Source organism: Sinohyriopsis cumingii, chromosome 1 (genome assembly GCF_028554795.1).
Source record: "Sinohyriopsis cumingii isolate HCF-2022 chromosome 1, ASM2855479v2, whole genome shotgun sequence".
Lineage (NCBI taxonomy): Eukaryota > Metazoa > Mollusca > Bivalvia > Unionida > Unionidae > Sinohyriopsis > Sinohyriopsis cumingii.
Window position 1 is genome coordinate 84,326,643 of NC_142961.1, and position 13,937 is coordinate 84,340,579.

Consider the following 13,937-nt stretch of genomic DNA (forward strand, 5'->3'; position numbering starts at 1 on the left):
TGCATCCTATAGCACCATTATGTATTTTCTAAAGGACCCAGATTTCGGTCAAAAGTAACAAAATATGTACTGCTATTTTCACTTGTAGGATGCCATTTAAAAAAATAAGCAGCAGCTTGATTATTCATACATTTGCCTCACAAAATTTGTGGAGTAAAATGTATCCGAGGTACTGTTGTAATGTTAGCCTGGTTTCGTAACCAATTAATCTAATATGAAACCAGATCTCAAACATGGACATGCCAGTATCCAGATTATACCACAATCATAAAACTGTCTTAATTCCACAAACCCCAAAGTTTAAAATTACCACTATCACAACTGTTAATGTTATGTTGTATGTATTAATTAAAAATAAAGTTGGCATTCAGTTTGATCTACCAACTTCCTGCACAGCCATGTACTAATTGACACAATGTATCACTATAGGACACACGTTACTAATGGTATAGAAAAATGGAAACCAGCCTGGAAATGAGTGAACCTAAAATAGAGCATATATGGTTTAGGCTGACCATGATTGGTTAATAATGCAAGTTATGTTGTAGGAAAAAGAACCTTTTGAGAGCTTATCCTAGTTGTAAGTGGAAGACATTGTTTTACTGATAGAATTTCAGTGCTTTAACAGTCTTCAAGTTTGGAACACTCATTACTACAATTAGCACCAGACTGGTGCAGAATCGAAAGCACATGCAGGTCCAGAAAATGGCGCAGCTCATATCCTTTCCTCTACACAAATGCCGACAATCAGGTTTCATCTATACTGATAAATATAGGTTTGATCATGAGCACTCAAAACTTTTCAAGTTATTGAAATTTTAATATCATTGGGTTTGCATAGGTTTACTATGGGAACTGAATTAATAGACAGCCACAGCAATACAGTGTCTCCACATATGCAAGTGCAATTTATTATACTATAAATGCAATCACATGGTTCTATTTGTGGATAACAAGCAAAATTAATACATTTTGTAAACCAGAGTGACTGTAGGTAGGATATTAAATGCATATTCAGATATAACAACTGTTGCCAAGAAGTGGAGGGGGAACTGTGTAGATTTAGCCATGTTAAGTGGAGCGTTTATCACTGGTTTATATCCAAGTGATGCATATATAGAATTTACCATTTATAGAGTAATTCCAGTAAGCAATGCATTTCCTAGTTGTATTTTGAAACATGATTCAGATATGATCACTGAGCTATTTTCCACCATGCTTAATGGTGAAGACCTCTCACGACTTTGCATTCCTCCAATTTCTTTCAGTGAACATTTTGAAAGTTCTATTCTGCATTTTAATGGACTCGTGTCTACCTTACTTTAGTTTTGAATTGTATGTGGGGGGGGGGGGGAGAGAGAGAGAGAGATAGGTAATTTTTGTCTTTTAAACTCTTTTTCTGTAATAATACATGTACATATACATGGTCACCATGACCATTTACTCGTTAGCTGGCAATATATTCCAGCATTAAATTGAAGAGCAATAAATGGTGATGTTATAAAAGGATTCTTTGGTGCGGAAATGGAAGCACATGCAGGTCCAGAAAATAGTGCAGCTCATATCCTTTCCTCTACACAGAAGCTGACATCCAGGTTTCATTTATACTGATAAATATAGGTCTGATCATGAGCACTCAAAACAAAGTTTTTGAATTTTTAATATCCTGGGGTTTGCATAGGTTTACTATGGGAACTGAATTAGTACCTAGAGTCCTATAGTATTACCTTGCCCTCCCATTTATTTGTACCCCCTCCACCATGAAAATCATTAGGGATATAACAATGCACAAAACTTTTTCGCATTTGAAACTAAATATAAACTATGTAACCAACCCAACTGCTGCTTTATTTTCTGGTTTCTGCAACAGACCATTTTCAGAAAGAAAAAGAAAAAAAAGTATGCATCTGGCATTTGCAATGTTTTAAAGTTAAGACAACTCCCTTATTTACAGAAATTTATATTAAATTATTCAGAGCTTCATAGCTGCTGTAAGAAAAATGTTAGCCTACATGAAATAAGCAGCTTATAAATCATAAATTGATGAGGTAGATTATGTGCATTTTATGCCTTTGTACTTTTAATACAAACAAATGGGAGGCTAAGTGAATAGTATAAAAACAAGCACAACTATATAAATTGCACTAGTCAAAGCTGACCTAATGATCACCAGAGTTCAACAGTCACCTGGCCACACTAACCTCAGCAAATTTCCTGTATAAACGTTATGTAATCAGCAGTCACCTCCATGGCCAAGTGTTTTTCTTTTTTTTAAACAAGCAGCAGTTCCACCCAGTCCAAGTATGCAAATTAAACTGAATTTTGTTCTGATGTGCAAGGCAACACAAACCATTACAGACACATGCTGTTCTTTCAAAGTTGGTGTGAAAGCATCCGGTTTCTGATCATTCTCAAAATTGTCCTTTTCCATACATTGTCAAGTAGGTTTATTGTTGATGTCACAGGACTATTCGACCTCCAATATTATAGACATGTAGTTGCAAGATTTGTGTGGTCATATGACTGGAAATACAAATAGCTACTAACAGTTCCAATTTATTCAACATGGTAGGTTCATCCCATCCGCAGAGCTGCCAACCCTCCCAACTTGCAATTAGTGAAAAATTATATCATGACACAAACTTCATCCACTTCAATGGTCAGTACTGCACATTAATTACACTGATTATAAGTACAACTTTATTTGCAGCAAAATTTACTGATATACAAACTTTATACTAGGTGTCGTGATATGCTGTGGCAGTCATGAATTTTTCAATCAGGCTATGGTAAATTTGTTTTCAAAACAGTAGAGGCTTCTTGCCTGCTGGTTAATCTTTGCGACAAAAATTGTTGCACATTTTCAGCACTTATGGAGGCACTAAAGTTTGTCTTATTTTTCCTCAATAATCTGCCACTGATCTTAAACTGAGAAAGATGGATTAGGTAGCATGCAGATCTGTAAGAAATCCAAAACTGAAATCTAATGGGAGTGCAATAGCAGTGTGCTTTTTCACATTGTTCTGCAACATGCCAACAAGGGCTTGTATTGTTGCCTACAATTTATTTGTCATACTTGCACTATATAATAATACTACATGGTACATGTATGACGGGTAAATTGTAAGCAACAATACCAGCCCTTGTGCACATTGTAAAATTTGTGACACACTACTGTGTGAAAAGCATCATGTTCATCGATGTTTGAATGCTAGGCCAAATTTTGGTGTACTTCAATCTATACTTAACTCTTTGTGGAATACAAATCTTTTTCCTTGGAGGTGAAATTTAAAAAAAAATGTGAAAATGATATTTTTATTTATTAATGCAAAATAAAGATTTAAAATATGGACACTCAAATTACATATACAATAAATAACAAAACTATGTACAAATTTAAAGCAAATAGATAAAAGCAAATAGATGACAGAAAAAGAAATTGTTGAAAGTGATTGGCTTCAGGAGATAAAATGTTTTCATGATCCAATAGTTATTGTCTAAGATGATTCATAAAAAATTCATGAATCTCTGCTTAGCATTAAAATCATTAGTGTATGAAATTAAAATAATAAAATTGCACAATGGACAAGATGTGTATGCACATGTCTTGCTTCAAATGAATATGATCATATATTTAAAATTTAAAAGTCTGCATCCAGGGTGAAATCATGATGTCCACTACCAGACATGACTCCCATTTTCTGGTACTCGCCCACTCGCTTTTCAAAGAAATTTGTCTTTCCCTCCAGTGAAATCTGTTCCATGAAGTCAAATGGATTTTCAGAATTGTAATACTGAAGAAAGAAATAAAAAATATGTACCTGTAGTTTGTACTTCTGAAGTGGTGTGTGTGTATGTGTGTGTATGTATATGTGTATATGTGTATATATATATATATATATATATATATATATATATATATATATATATATATATATATATGTGGTTAAATTAAATTAATGCACTGCATTCCAACCAATGCTACTCGAGTGTTGCAAGTTAAGGAGAATTAAGGGTTCATACTGGGCATGTATATATGAAAAGATTATTCCATGGTCTACTACAGGATGCATAATTGCAGTAAATGACCTTGTCTGAACAAATCATGCAATTCTGGTTTGTGAAATATGTTTATTTTGTTTAAATGTAAAGATTAAAATTCATTTCAGGACTCCACACAGAATATCAAGTACAGTTTGTGAACCACGATTTAGTTATCACAAGGAGTCTATGCTGTTTATGCCAGAGTGGCACATAATGCATTCAGACTTGTACGTAAATCAATCTCAGGGTAAAAGTCAGACCGCTCTTCTGAATATGAAATCCAGTGACCGTGAATGCATAAAAACAGAAGAGAAAAGCACACAACTGAAAGACTGACCCAGTCAAAATCAAAGGAATTTAAAGCAAAAATGGGAATGCCTGAAATTCCAATTTCAAGTAAATGCAATGTCAAAATGTGTACAAGTGTGTCCCAGTCATAAAAAGCTTCTAAATTTAAAATCTTTTACACCTTACCTTGATGCTGAATTCACCCCATCCCACCTAGTTTAGTTTAGGAGTAGACCATGTTATTCAAAAGTAACAAAGAATCAGCAACTGGCATAAAACAATACGACGGCTGCTAGCCACATCAAAGGCGCAAGTCTGAACTCCTTGATGCTATTGGTGTATAGTTCCACACAACTATGCTTAAGAAATTGTTATTTCAAGCAGTAGAAAGAACAGTAACACCTACCAGAACTTAAGCTGTTGATGGTGATCTGAATCAATGCAGTCTTAAACCAGTTTAAAAGAGAATGTTTCTTAGTTTACATTGTTTCCACTGATCTAGTCAAATTTTCACATCTCTGGCCCTTCAAACAGGGTGCTAACAATGTTCAAATGAAATTCTGTTACAGAGTGATGTAGCATGTTGACAACTGGGCAATTTAGCAAAGCATTAGGCGTTATTATAAACAATGGGAAATACTCCATTGGCTAAAACTTTGCTCGAAAACCAAAATACATCTCGACTTAAGATTTGGTACATTATCATTGTTTAAAAATGTCCTGGATTTCATTCCATCATACCCATGCATTTGTGGGGAGCATCTTGGCTGTGATCTGAAGAAGATCTGAGCAGGAAGCTCAAGTCACAATTTAACATTTTCATTTTGCAACTACACCCTCGATTATATTGCAACATGTCAAATGGAGACATACCTTTTCACAACCAAGCTCCTTGAGCAGTCTGTCAGCCACAAATTCAATGTATCTCTTCATCAGCTCACAGTTCATGCCAATTAGGTTAACTGGAAGGGCCTCTGTCAAGAACTCTTGCTCAATTTTAACTGCATCAGTTATGATGTCATATATTTTTCCCTTGGATGGCTTGTTCACCAAATGACTAAACATGAGGCATGCAAAGTCGCAGTGCAGACCCTGTAAGATTGAAATCAATGTTTTATTAGTTGTCCTTATGCAAGAAAATTCACATTGTCTGAATAAATGAATGAGGTGAGTTAGTATGTATAATGCCTTAGTTTCCCCCCCTCAACAAATGCTTTGTACATGTGCAAGATAAAATCAAAGTTCTTGAATTGTAATCATGATGAATGAAATAATGAAACCTATAATTGTTTTTTATCTGAATTTGCTTTATTAACGGTGTCCTCCTTTTGTCAAGAAAATTCACTTCATCCTTCACTTTCTTTACTCTTTATTCTTTAGTGGGTTTCCAGGCATTTTTCTGTATTAACCTACATCAGCCTATCTTTAAAGTAACAGTACCCTTTCAATCAGATTCTCATTCATACAGTTTATAATGACAGTTAATTTGAAACTATACTGTAAGTAAAGAAACTCACCTCATCCCTGCTAATGAGTTCGTTGCTGAAGGTCAGACCTGGCATGATCCCTCGCTTTTTCAGCCAGAAGATGGCAGCAAACGATCCGGAGAAGAAAATGCCCTCTACTGCAGCAAAGGCCACAACTCTCTCCCCATACATAGCATTTACATCATTCATCCATCGCATGGCCCAGTCTGCCTTCCTCTTAACACATGGCATTGTCTCTATGGCATTAAACAAAAACTCCCTGGAAGTAAAATCATATTTAAAGATATATACTTCCTATAAAACTCATCTGTTGTAAGCTGTAACAATTTGTCTCACTTTACTGTATTACAAGTTTAGCTCCTACAGGGGATTATATTTATTACGTTACATGCACCAAGAAAAGTTAGCTTCTTTATACAATGCCAGATTTACTTAGCTGAATTTTTTTTTTTTTTTACAAATTCTTGACAATTTTCAATAAAGATCTGTCGACCAAAATGCCAAATCCATAACTGACTCATTGCCAGAGCAGACCGTACCACTGGGATGGAACCAGCCAAAACAAAACACAACAAACCTGCCAATTTTCTGTACATTTGTAGGGCACATCCAGTTTCCAAAATATATATATTAAAAAAAAACTTTACTTGAAACTGCAACAAAAATGAAAAACATTAAAATTCCCCACATGCATCGTGAACTTCCACATTAATGTCTTCATGTTGTTTCTTTCCACTCAAATTACTTCTAGACAAAATAATCCAATACAAAGAACAAAAACTCTGCCAGATATCTCAACAATAGGAAAACTACTCTGCATTAAAAAAAAATCAGGCTTTCCAACTTGAACCTGAAAAGTTCCATGTTATTAGCGTAGGAGATCACATAAGGTCACATCACTGCCTTATGCGTAATAATCATATCAAAAGTCTTGCCTCCAATCAGACCAATTTTGACGTAACATACTAAGACCATGCCTGACATAATTAAAGTTTGCTGGGTCAGCTAGTAAGCAGATACCCCATGCCAAATGGTGTTGGCAAATTCCAACTTTTCAATAGGGAATGGACTCCGACCATACACCCCAGCATAAATATCCAAATATCAAAAATGGGGTGACAAGGGTAAGAGGACTCGACACAAGTTGAGGCCTGTTTGAGCTGCAATCAAGCTTAATTCATGGTCATATACTTGTGATAAGACGCTCACCTCTCTTTAGAATCCTTTATATAGGTATCAATAAGTAGACTGTACATTTCAGAGTGAATATTCTCCATTGCAATCTGGAAACCATAAAAACATCTGGCTTCAGTCACCTGAACTTCCTGGGCAAACCTCTCAACCTGAGAAAAAAAAGTTATACTGGTAACGACCAATAATGAGACATACAATGAGAAATGCTGGTTAAAATGTATTAAAAAATTTCTAGAAGAGTTACAAGATATTATGACTTATGATGTGATAAACTCAAGCTATTATTACTTATGATGTGATAAACTCGAGATATTAAGACTTGTGATAAACTATGTAATTGTTGGGTATAATCACCTTTAAGTCGGCCCTTAATCTGAATGAAGTTGACGAAATGGAGTCGGTACATGGTGTATCTGAAGACTAGTGTAAATAACAATTAGACTGTTTAGCTATTGTGCTGGAAGCACACCTGTTAGAGCAGGTCCATATTAATTTACATATACAGACAGTGTAAACGAATGTTATTTTGACTGCTCTTTGCCTCTTCACTGACCCCAAAAACCTCAGTCTATCCTTATGACATGTCAATAATGCCATTACAAAATTTCACAGAATCACATTTCCAACTTAATTTCATGTCATTACAGTCTATATACCACTAAATTTTAAAAAAATTACAAACTTGAGTATTGCCTGAATACTCACCAAATTCTCATTCACAATACCATCACTGGCAGCAAAGAATGCTAGGACATGAGATATGAAGTGCTTCTCTTCTTTCTTCAAAACCTCCCAATGGTGCAGATCTTTGGAGAGATCTACTTCTTCTGCAGTCCAGAAAGATGCTTCAGCTTTCTTGTACATCCGCCAGATATCGTGGTACTTGATGGGAAAGATGACAAAGCGCTGAGGGTTATCCCGCAGCAGAGGTTCCTCCTCTTTCTCAGTTCTTTTTACATCAGTTTCTTTCTTTGCTGGCTGAAAGATTTGAAAGAGACATGCGAGGTCAAGACTATGGTCTCTATCAAGACTGTTCACTCAACAAAATGCATCTACTGATTTGAACATCCTTAATCACACCTGTACGTGTTCACAAAATGAAGAGTTTCAAATATCCAAAGCATTTATTGACCATGCTGCTAGTTAATAACTGCACTCCTCCATTCTTCATGTGGCCCTGCTTTTCATCCATAGCCGTTTTTTTTGCATGGGACCCTCAGTTTTTAAAATTCATGAAATTCCTTAACTCTTACATTATGGAGACACATGGTCCTCAAATTCCTATTGACCACTCAGAAACATGCTTTAATCAATATAGCAAAAGCTAACTAATGTATTACCAAACCACATGGTAAAGATCTCAGTTCAATGTAATATTCAAACCAGACTACTCTCCCCAGCTATAATATCAAAGAGCAGAAAGTTAACTTTATAATATAATTTAAAGACAATCACTTAAAAACATGTTATGCCTATTTTCAAGTACTCTGAAATACAGGGTTCATACAGAATTCTGAACAATAAATTCAAAGACATTTAACTTTCAAAGACCACAGATTTCCAAGACAAACTGTTGCCAACATTTTGTATACAAGTTATACGAAAAAACAATGAATGCAAAATATTGCAATATTGTTTAATGACGAAACTGAATGGGCCATCAAAATATAGAAACCAGGAATCCAACAACCCTGAACAATTTTATTTGTGATTATGGTAAGAAAATAAAATGTTTGGATTTATTTCAATTTTCAAAGACTTTTAAACACCTCAGGGTAATCTGCTCATTTTCCCGAAACTTTTTAGGCCTTGAAAATGCTACCTCATTTTCCCCAAACTCTCAAAAGACCTTCAAAGACTGCATGAACCCTATATTATATCCAAAACTTTAAAGGTTACTGGAGATGTATTCAAAGTATCAAGTTTTAATTTTTTTCAAGGACAATCAGAATCCTAGTCCAAGTCAGCGATTCCAGTAAAGGAAATATTAAACTAATCCATAAACTCTCGAGATAATCCAAACAATATCTACGTTACAGAACAAATCTTTAGCATGGTCTCCAGCTGATAAAGGTAGATTGTGTTCAACAAGAAAACTCACAATGCCTCAGCTTTGGTAGCTTGCAGGTCTTCCGTCAATGGCTTAAAATATTCCAGAGCTGAAATCTGCTGCGAGTACTTAATTTTCCCAACCTGTATGTGCATTTTGCTACCCATGTGCCTCCTCACAGTCTCTGTTTTGGCAACTGACAGTATCACGAATAGTGCTTAACGGGAAATCGGTTATTTTATTAAAGATTTAAATTAATTGAGAATCATGATTTTTTGTGTGCATGCGGCATGAATCTGAATCGCTGAAACCCACGAAAACTTGTTTATAACACTATCATCCACAAATCTTGCATACAGTTACAATTTTCTGACAGACCAGTTATAAATTGATGATAATAAAAAAAAAGCAATTCCAATTTAGACTGATATTGAATATTATCAGGAAACGACAATTTTTTTTTTACTGTCATGCCATTTGGGCAACAAATGACCAGATTGGCAAAGAAAAGAGCCAATCTAATCAGTATAGACTGGTGTCAAAGATTCATTATTAGGAAATACAAAACTGATATGTAAATTTTTGGGGCATACACAAACCATCCAATAAATCAGCACTCAAGTGACCTTCCCAATTTTGTAAATGAAGTAACATCGATACAAATGACCTAGACTGACCATAAAATTGCAAAAAATCTGCATTCTTCACAAAATTCTTATCCCTGTCGTAAAACGAAATTTGAATGTCAGTGAAATCAAGTTAAGGGCGAATTATTTCACCCGAATGGCCTCCCTTGTGCATGGACCATGCAGATGAATCACCAGAAGAAATGATGAGAGAGAAAAATACCTAAAATCAACATCAGTTTTGTATAGCATTTTACTTCAGAGCAACACTGCAATGATTTCCCATTGTAGCAAACAAAGATTAAGGGTAGAATTCAAATCTGCACCTTTAGAGTCCTAAATCTGGCAGGCTAAACCCAATCTATCAAGTTGCCTGCATGCATTAGTCCTTTCTTACGACATGCAAAACGGTGCACATATAACCAAATCTATACCTTTTTAAAATAATCTTAATAAAATCTTCATTTGGTCAAAGTGAAAGCAAGAGACGTACACTATCTGTTAACCACCTCAAAAATGTGTTCCACCATTGAAGAATCACTAATCATATTGAATGGCACACAACTATCACTGGATAACCCATCCCCCCCCCCCCACAAAAAAGTGAAAAAAAAATATTGACGGCCAGATATCTCGTGTTTCAAATTTTACTCAAAGATGGAGAGAAAAAAAGCACATGGGGAACATAGCATGCTGAGATAAAAATGTGGTCTTTCACTCAACACTCACCTCAGTATTAATCATCTGTGGCATGCTGTTCAAAATATTCTGAAAGAAAGCATTAACATGTCAGTGTAAAAAACATATCAAAATAATATTCAGCCATGTAAATGACAGATTACTTCCATAGTACACATCAATGCAGTCAATCCAACGAACCACATTCCCTCTAATACAAATAAAAATCTTGTCAATATTAATCTTGTTAGCTTGTCATGACCCTGTTCTTCCAAGTTTCATCACAACATTTCCAATGTAAACAGGAGCCAACTGTACATACAACAGTGACCAACAAACCAGCCCAACACGGTTGCCAAGTAGGTCACCCGGGATCTGCTGGTACACCACACATACCAAAGATGACATTCAGAATGATCCACAAACGCACAGTACATAAACAGATGCCGTAATCAGGTCAACAAGCATGTGAGTAACAAGTCGTTGGTTGAATGACCGATTGTATTTTGACGAGGACACCATCACATGCACAATTGCAAGTTACAGCAGAGAAAATACCAATGAATACTGAATGAGCACCATTGTCATGTATTTCAACAACAAAAAACCACAGGACATCTTTAACTAGATAATAAAATGGCAGTTTGAAAATTCAAATACCACATTTGTTGAAAATTTCTGTCAGCAGAACTGACAAATTCAGGATAAGACAATTCTGGGACAACAAAACGATCAGCTCCGATTTAATGGAAAAATGTTTAAAGCATTGTGCTTAGGACAAGTTGCAACAGATAGCAATCCTTGACATCAACTTGACGCTACCTCTTTTCATCACTAATTACAGAATAAACATTTAAATACAATTAAAATTGTTTTTTCAGTTGTGCAATGTACAACATCAACCCAGAACAGAAGCTAACAAACATATACAACTGTACAAAGAAATTTTATCACCCCCCGCCCGTACACATAATCGTAGTTTCCAAATAAAGTGTAAACATAATCAGTGCCAAACAACCTGTAATCATAATTGTAATTGACCGCATGCCTGGTTCAGCCTATGCACTTCACAGAAGAAATGGCAAGAGATTAAGCATGCTTAACCGATCTTGTAAAAAATTTAGTAAAAGTTAAACGTTTTATAACAATTAAGCTACTGATGAAAAACAATAACAAATAGGATGCAACATTTACATCTCAATTATAGGGAAAAACTACTCATTTAGAACGGACTATAAACCTGGGAATTTCTTGAGAATACAGTCACATGGCAAGTTGACAAACTGGATTCTAGACGATAAAGTAGATGAGGGACAACTTGCAAATGAAGAACCTTGGATTAGAATGCAGTGAAGTGCCTGTGGTAAATGTTTCCATCTTTAAAATAATGTATTTATTTGTACGATTCTAAAAGATATTTAATAGGTTATTCTGGCTTACAAGTTCAAGAAAGTCATGTCAGTACTAAGTGAATAGATACAGTTATTACAGAAATATCAATGCGAGAAAGAAATTACTTCTACTATCGATTGCTAATTAGTCCTACAGGTAAGACCTGATGCTGATATGTAGGTTGTGGGCGTCAAAGTCTTGCAGCCTAACGGCGATGTGTAGTGCGTTCTGACGTCGAATAACATCGGTATGAAACTAAAATAAGGACGCTTTCCTACAAAGTAAAGTCATAATGTTTTAGTCAGACTGTCTTTTCTCTAATAAATTCAAATTCTCACAAAAGAAACGGACCTAATTTTAAGTTTCGTTGGCATACATTTCAGCTGACTAAAGCCGAGAATGCCGAAATTGGGTTAAGTTGAAATACTCTTTAACAAAACAAATAAAAATATATTATACCTATTGAAACTGTCAGCAACGGTTCATTTCGCTCAAGCAACTTATCCACAACATGTACCTACTTGAACTTACTTTGGCATACCTAAACTACTGTTGCATTACAACAAATTCAAATGTATGTCAATGGAACGTAACGATGCATCCATTTGCTAGTGTATTTTCATTCCGCCAGGATAAAGAAAGCACAATAAGTATACTAATTACACATAAATTAGTGGAAGAGTGTCAACATAGGCTGCCAAGTGTGTGAGATGTTCCCGAAACTTTGATTACTCATTCCAATGTCAACATCATCGGAACACGCTATACCAGGCCGTTATTTGGATAGCAAGACAGCACCTAAACAAAACGTGATGTCTTGCATGCAAGACTATATTCCCAATATGATCTTGAAACCCACCAGTTATTCTTATCAATAAACGAAAATTAATTATAAGAGGCTTATTATATATTAAAAAAACAAGATGCATTAACTTGTGAAAGTGAATAATTGTTATTGCTGCTGAACCTTTTAAAGCGGTCCTTTCTGACCCAACACCCTAGATGACAGTAATACGTTTTCTATATTATACCTGCTTTTGACTTTCTCCAAGCACTTTTAGTCTTCTGCCCACATTTTCCGAACAAGGAGCCTGAAAATAAATCAGAATTTCACATCATGCAACTCCTTTCTTTATGTAAAGTTCAAACAAAAGGAATTTTGGCGGGCTGGCAGAGGCATCTGCTTGCAGACTTTTTTTTAATCAAAATAATAAAAACAATAAAACGTCCAGATCATAAATGTTAATGGTAAAATGCAATTTCGTTTATAACGTTAAAAAAGGATTCGTTAATACTATGGTCATCTCCAATTTATTCGACCTGTTAATTTCAAACAATGGACATGCATGTACTATTAACTTTTTTTTGTTAACAATTACCCAAATACACATAGCTCATGATATATGGACGAGCAAGTAGCGTTTCTTTTAATTATAACTGTTTGTCTTTAAACTAAAGATAGCAAAATATCACATCCCGAATTAAAATATGCAGATGGAAAATTCGCGCCAAAGGAGTGTCAACAAACTCACCTGATTTTCGTCGTTAAGCTTCACTTTTACAACTCTCTTGGAAAGATCTGTGTATTTCTGAGGAGACTGCGCAGACATTATCAATTATTTCTAATAAATGTTACAATGTTCAATTAAATTTAAAAGTGTTAAAAAAATAGGTTGAGATACTGTTTTAAAATGATTCAAGTGTTTCCAAAATGAAATCCTGAGAGCCAATGACCAAACATATGAGAGCACTGGTTCATAAATTGCGCGCACGGTAAAACGACCAATCATTTTAATCCTAAATTTGATTGGTTTAATCTGGAACCTTCTGTAGGGGTCAAAGTGATAAAGACTTTAAAAGAATATAATCTTTTATAAAATTGAAGTGATAATTTGAACTTTAAAAATATTAACAATATATATATTCTTAAAGATATTTTAAAAAATGCCACAAGACGGTTAAGATTACAATTCAATATGGTCATATTTAATCAAATCCACCTAAAGTTAGACGATTCTATTTTGTCACCTGGCAACTTAATATGATTACAGCGTACGAATACTAAAGTTGAAAATCATTTTTCTTAAGTGTTTAGTGTATCTTTCCACACAAACAAGCCTTTACTCAATAAAAAAATAGTTCTTTTGATGTCTTTAATATAAAATAGAAGCATTCTTA

The 13,937-nt window shown here is 34.8% G+C and overlaps 1 protein-coding gene across 1 annotated transcript; it reads right to left on the reverse strand.

Annotated features, from left to right (window-relative positions):
- Window positions 1-3,303: 3,303 nt before the first annotated feature.
- LOC149807260 (ribonucleoside-diphosphate reductase subunit M2 B-like) lies at window positions 3,304-13,496 on the reverse strand. The gene is made up of 8 exons (XM_089964130.1): window positions 13,292-13,496; window positions 12,791-12,850; window positions 10,419-10,457; window positions 7,719-7,991; window positions 7,029-7,162; window positions 5,850-6,078; window positions 5,206-5,424; window positions 3,304-3,794 (listed from the first exon to the last, which is right to left on the reverse strand). Exons 1-8 carry the CDS (start codon window positions 13,367-13,369, stop codon window positions 3,642-3,644), a joined length of 1,185 nt encoding a protein of 394 aa, XP_089820256.1. The 5' UTR covers window positions 13,370-13,496; the 3' UTR covers window positions 3,304-3,641.
- Window positions 13,497-13,937: the final 441 nt, after the last annotated feature.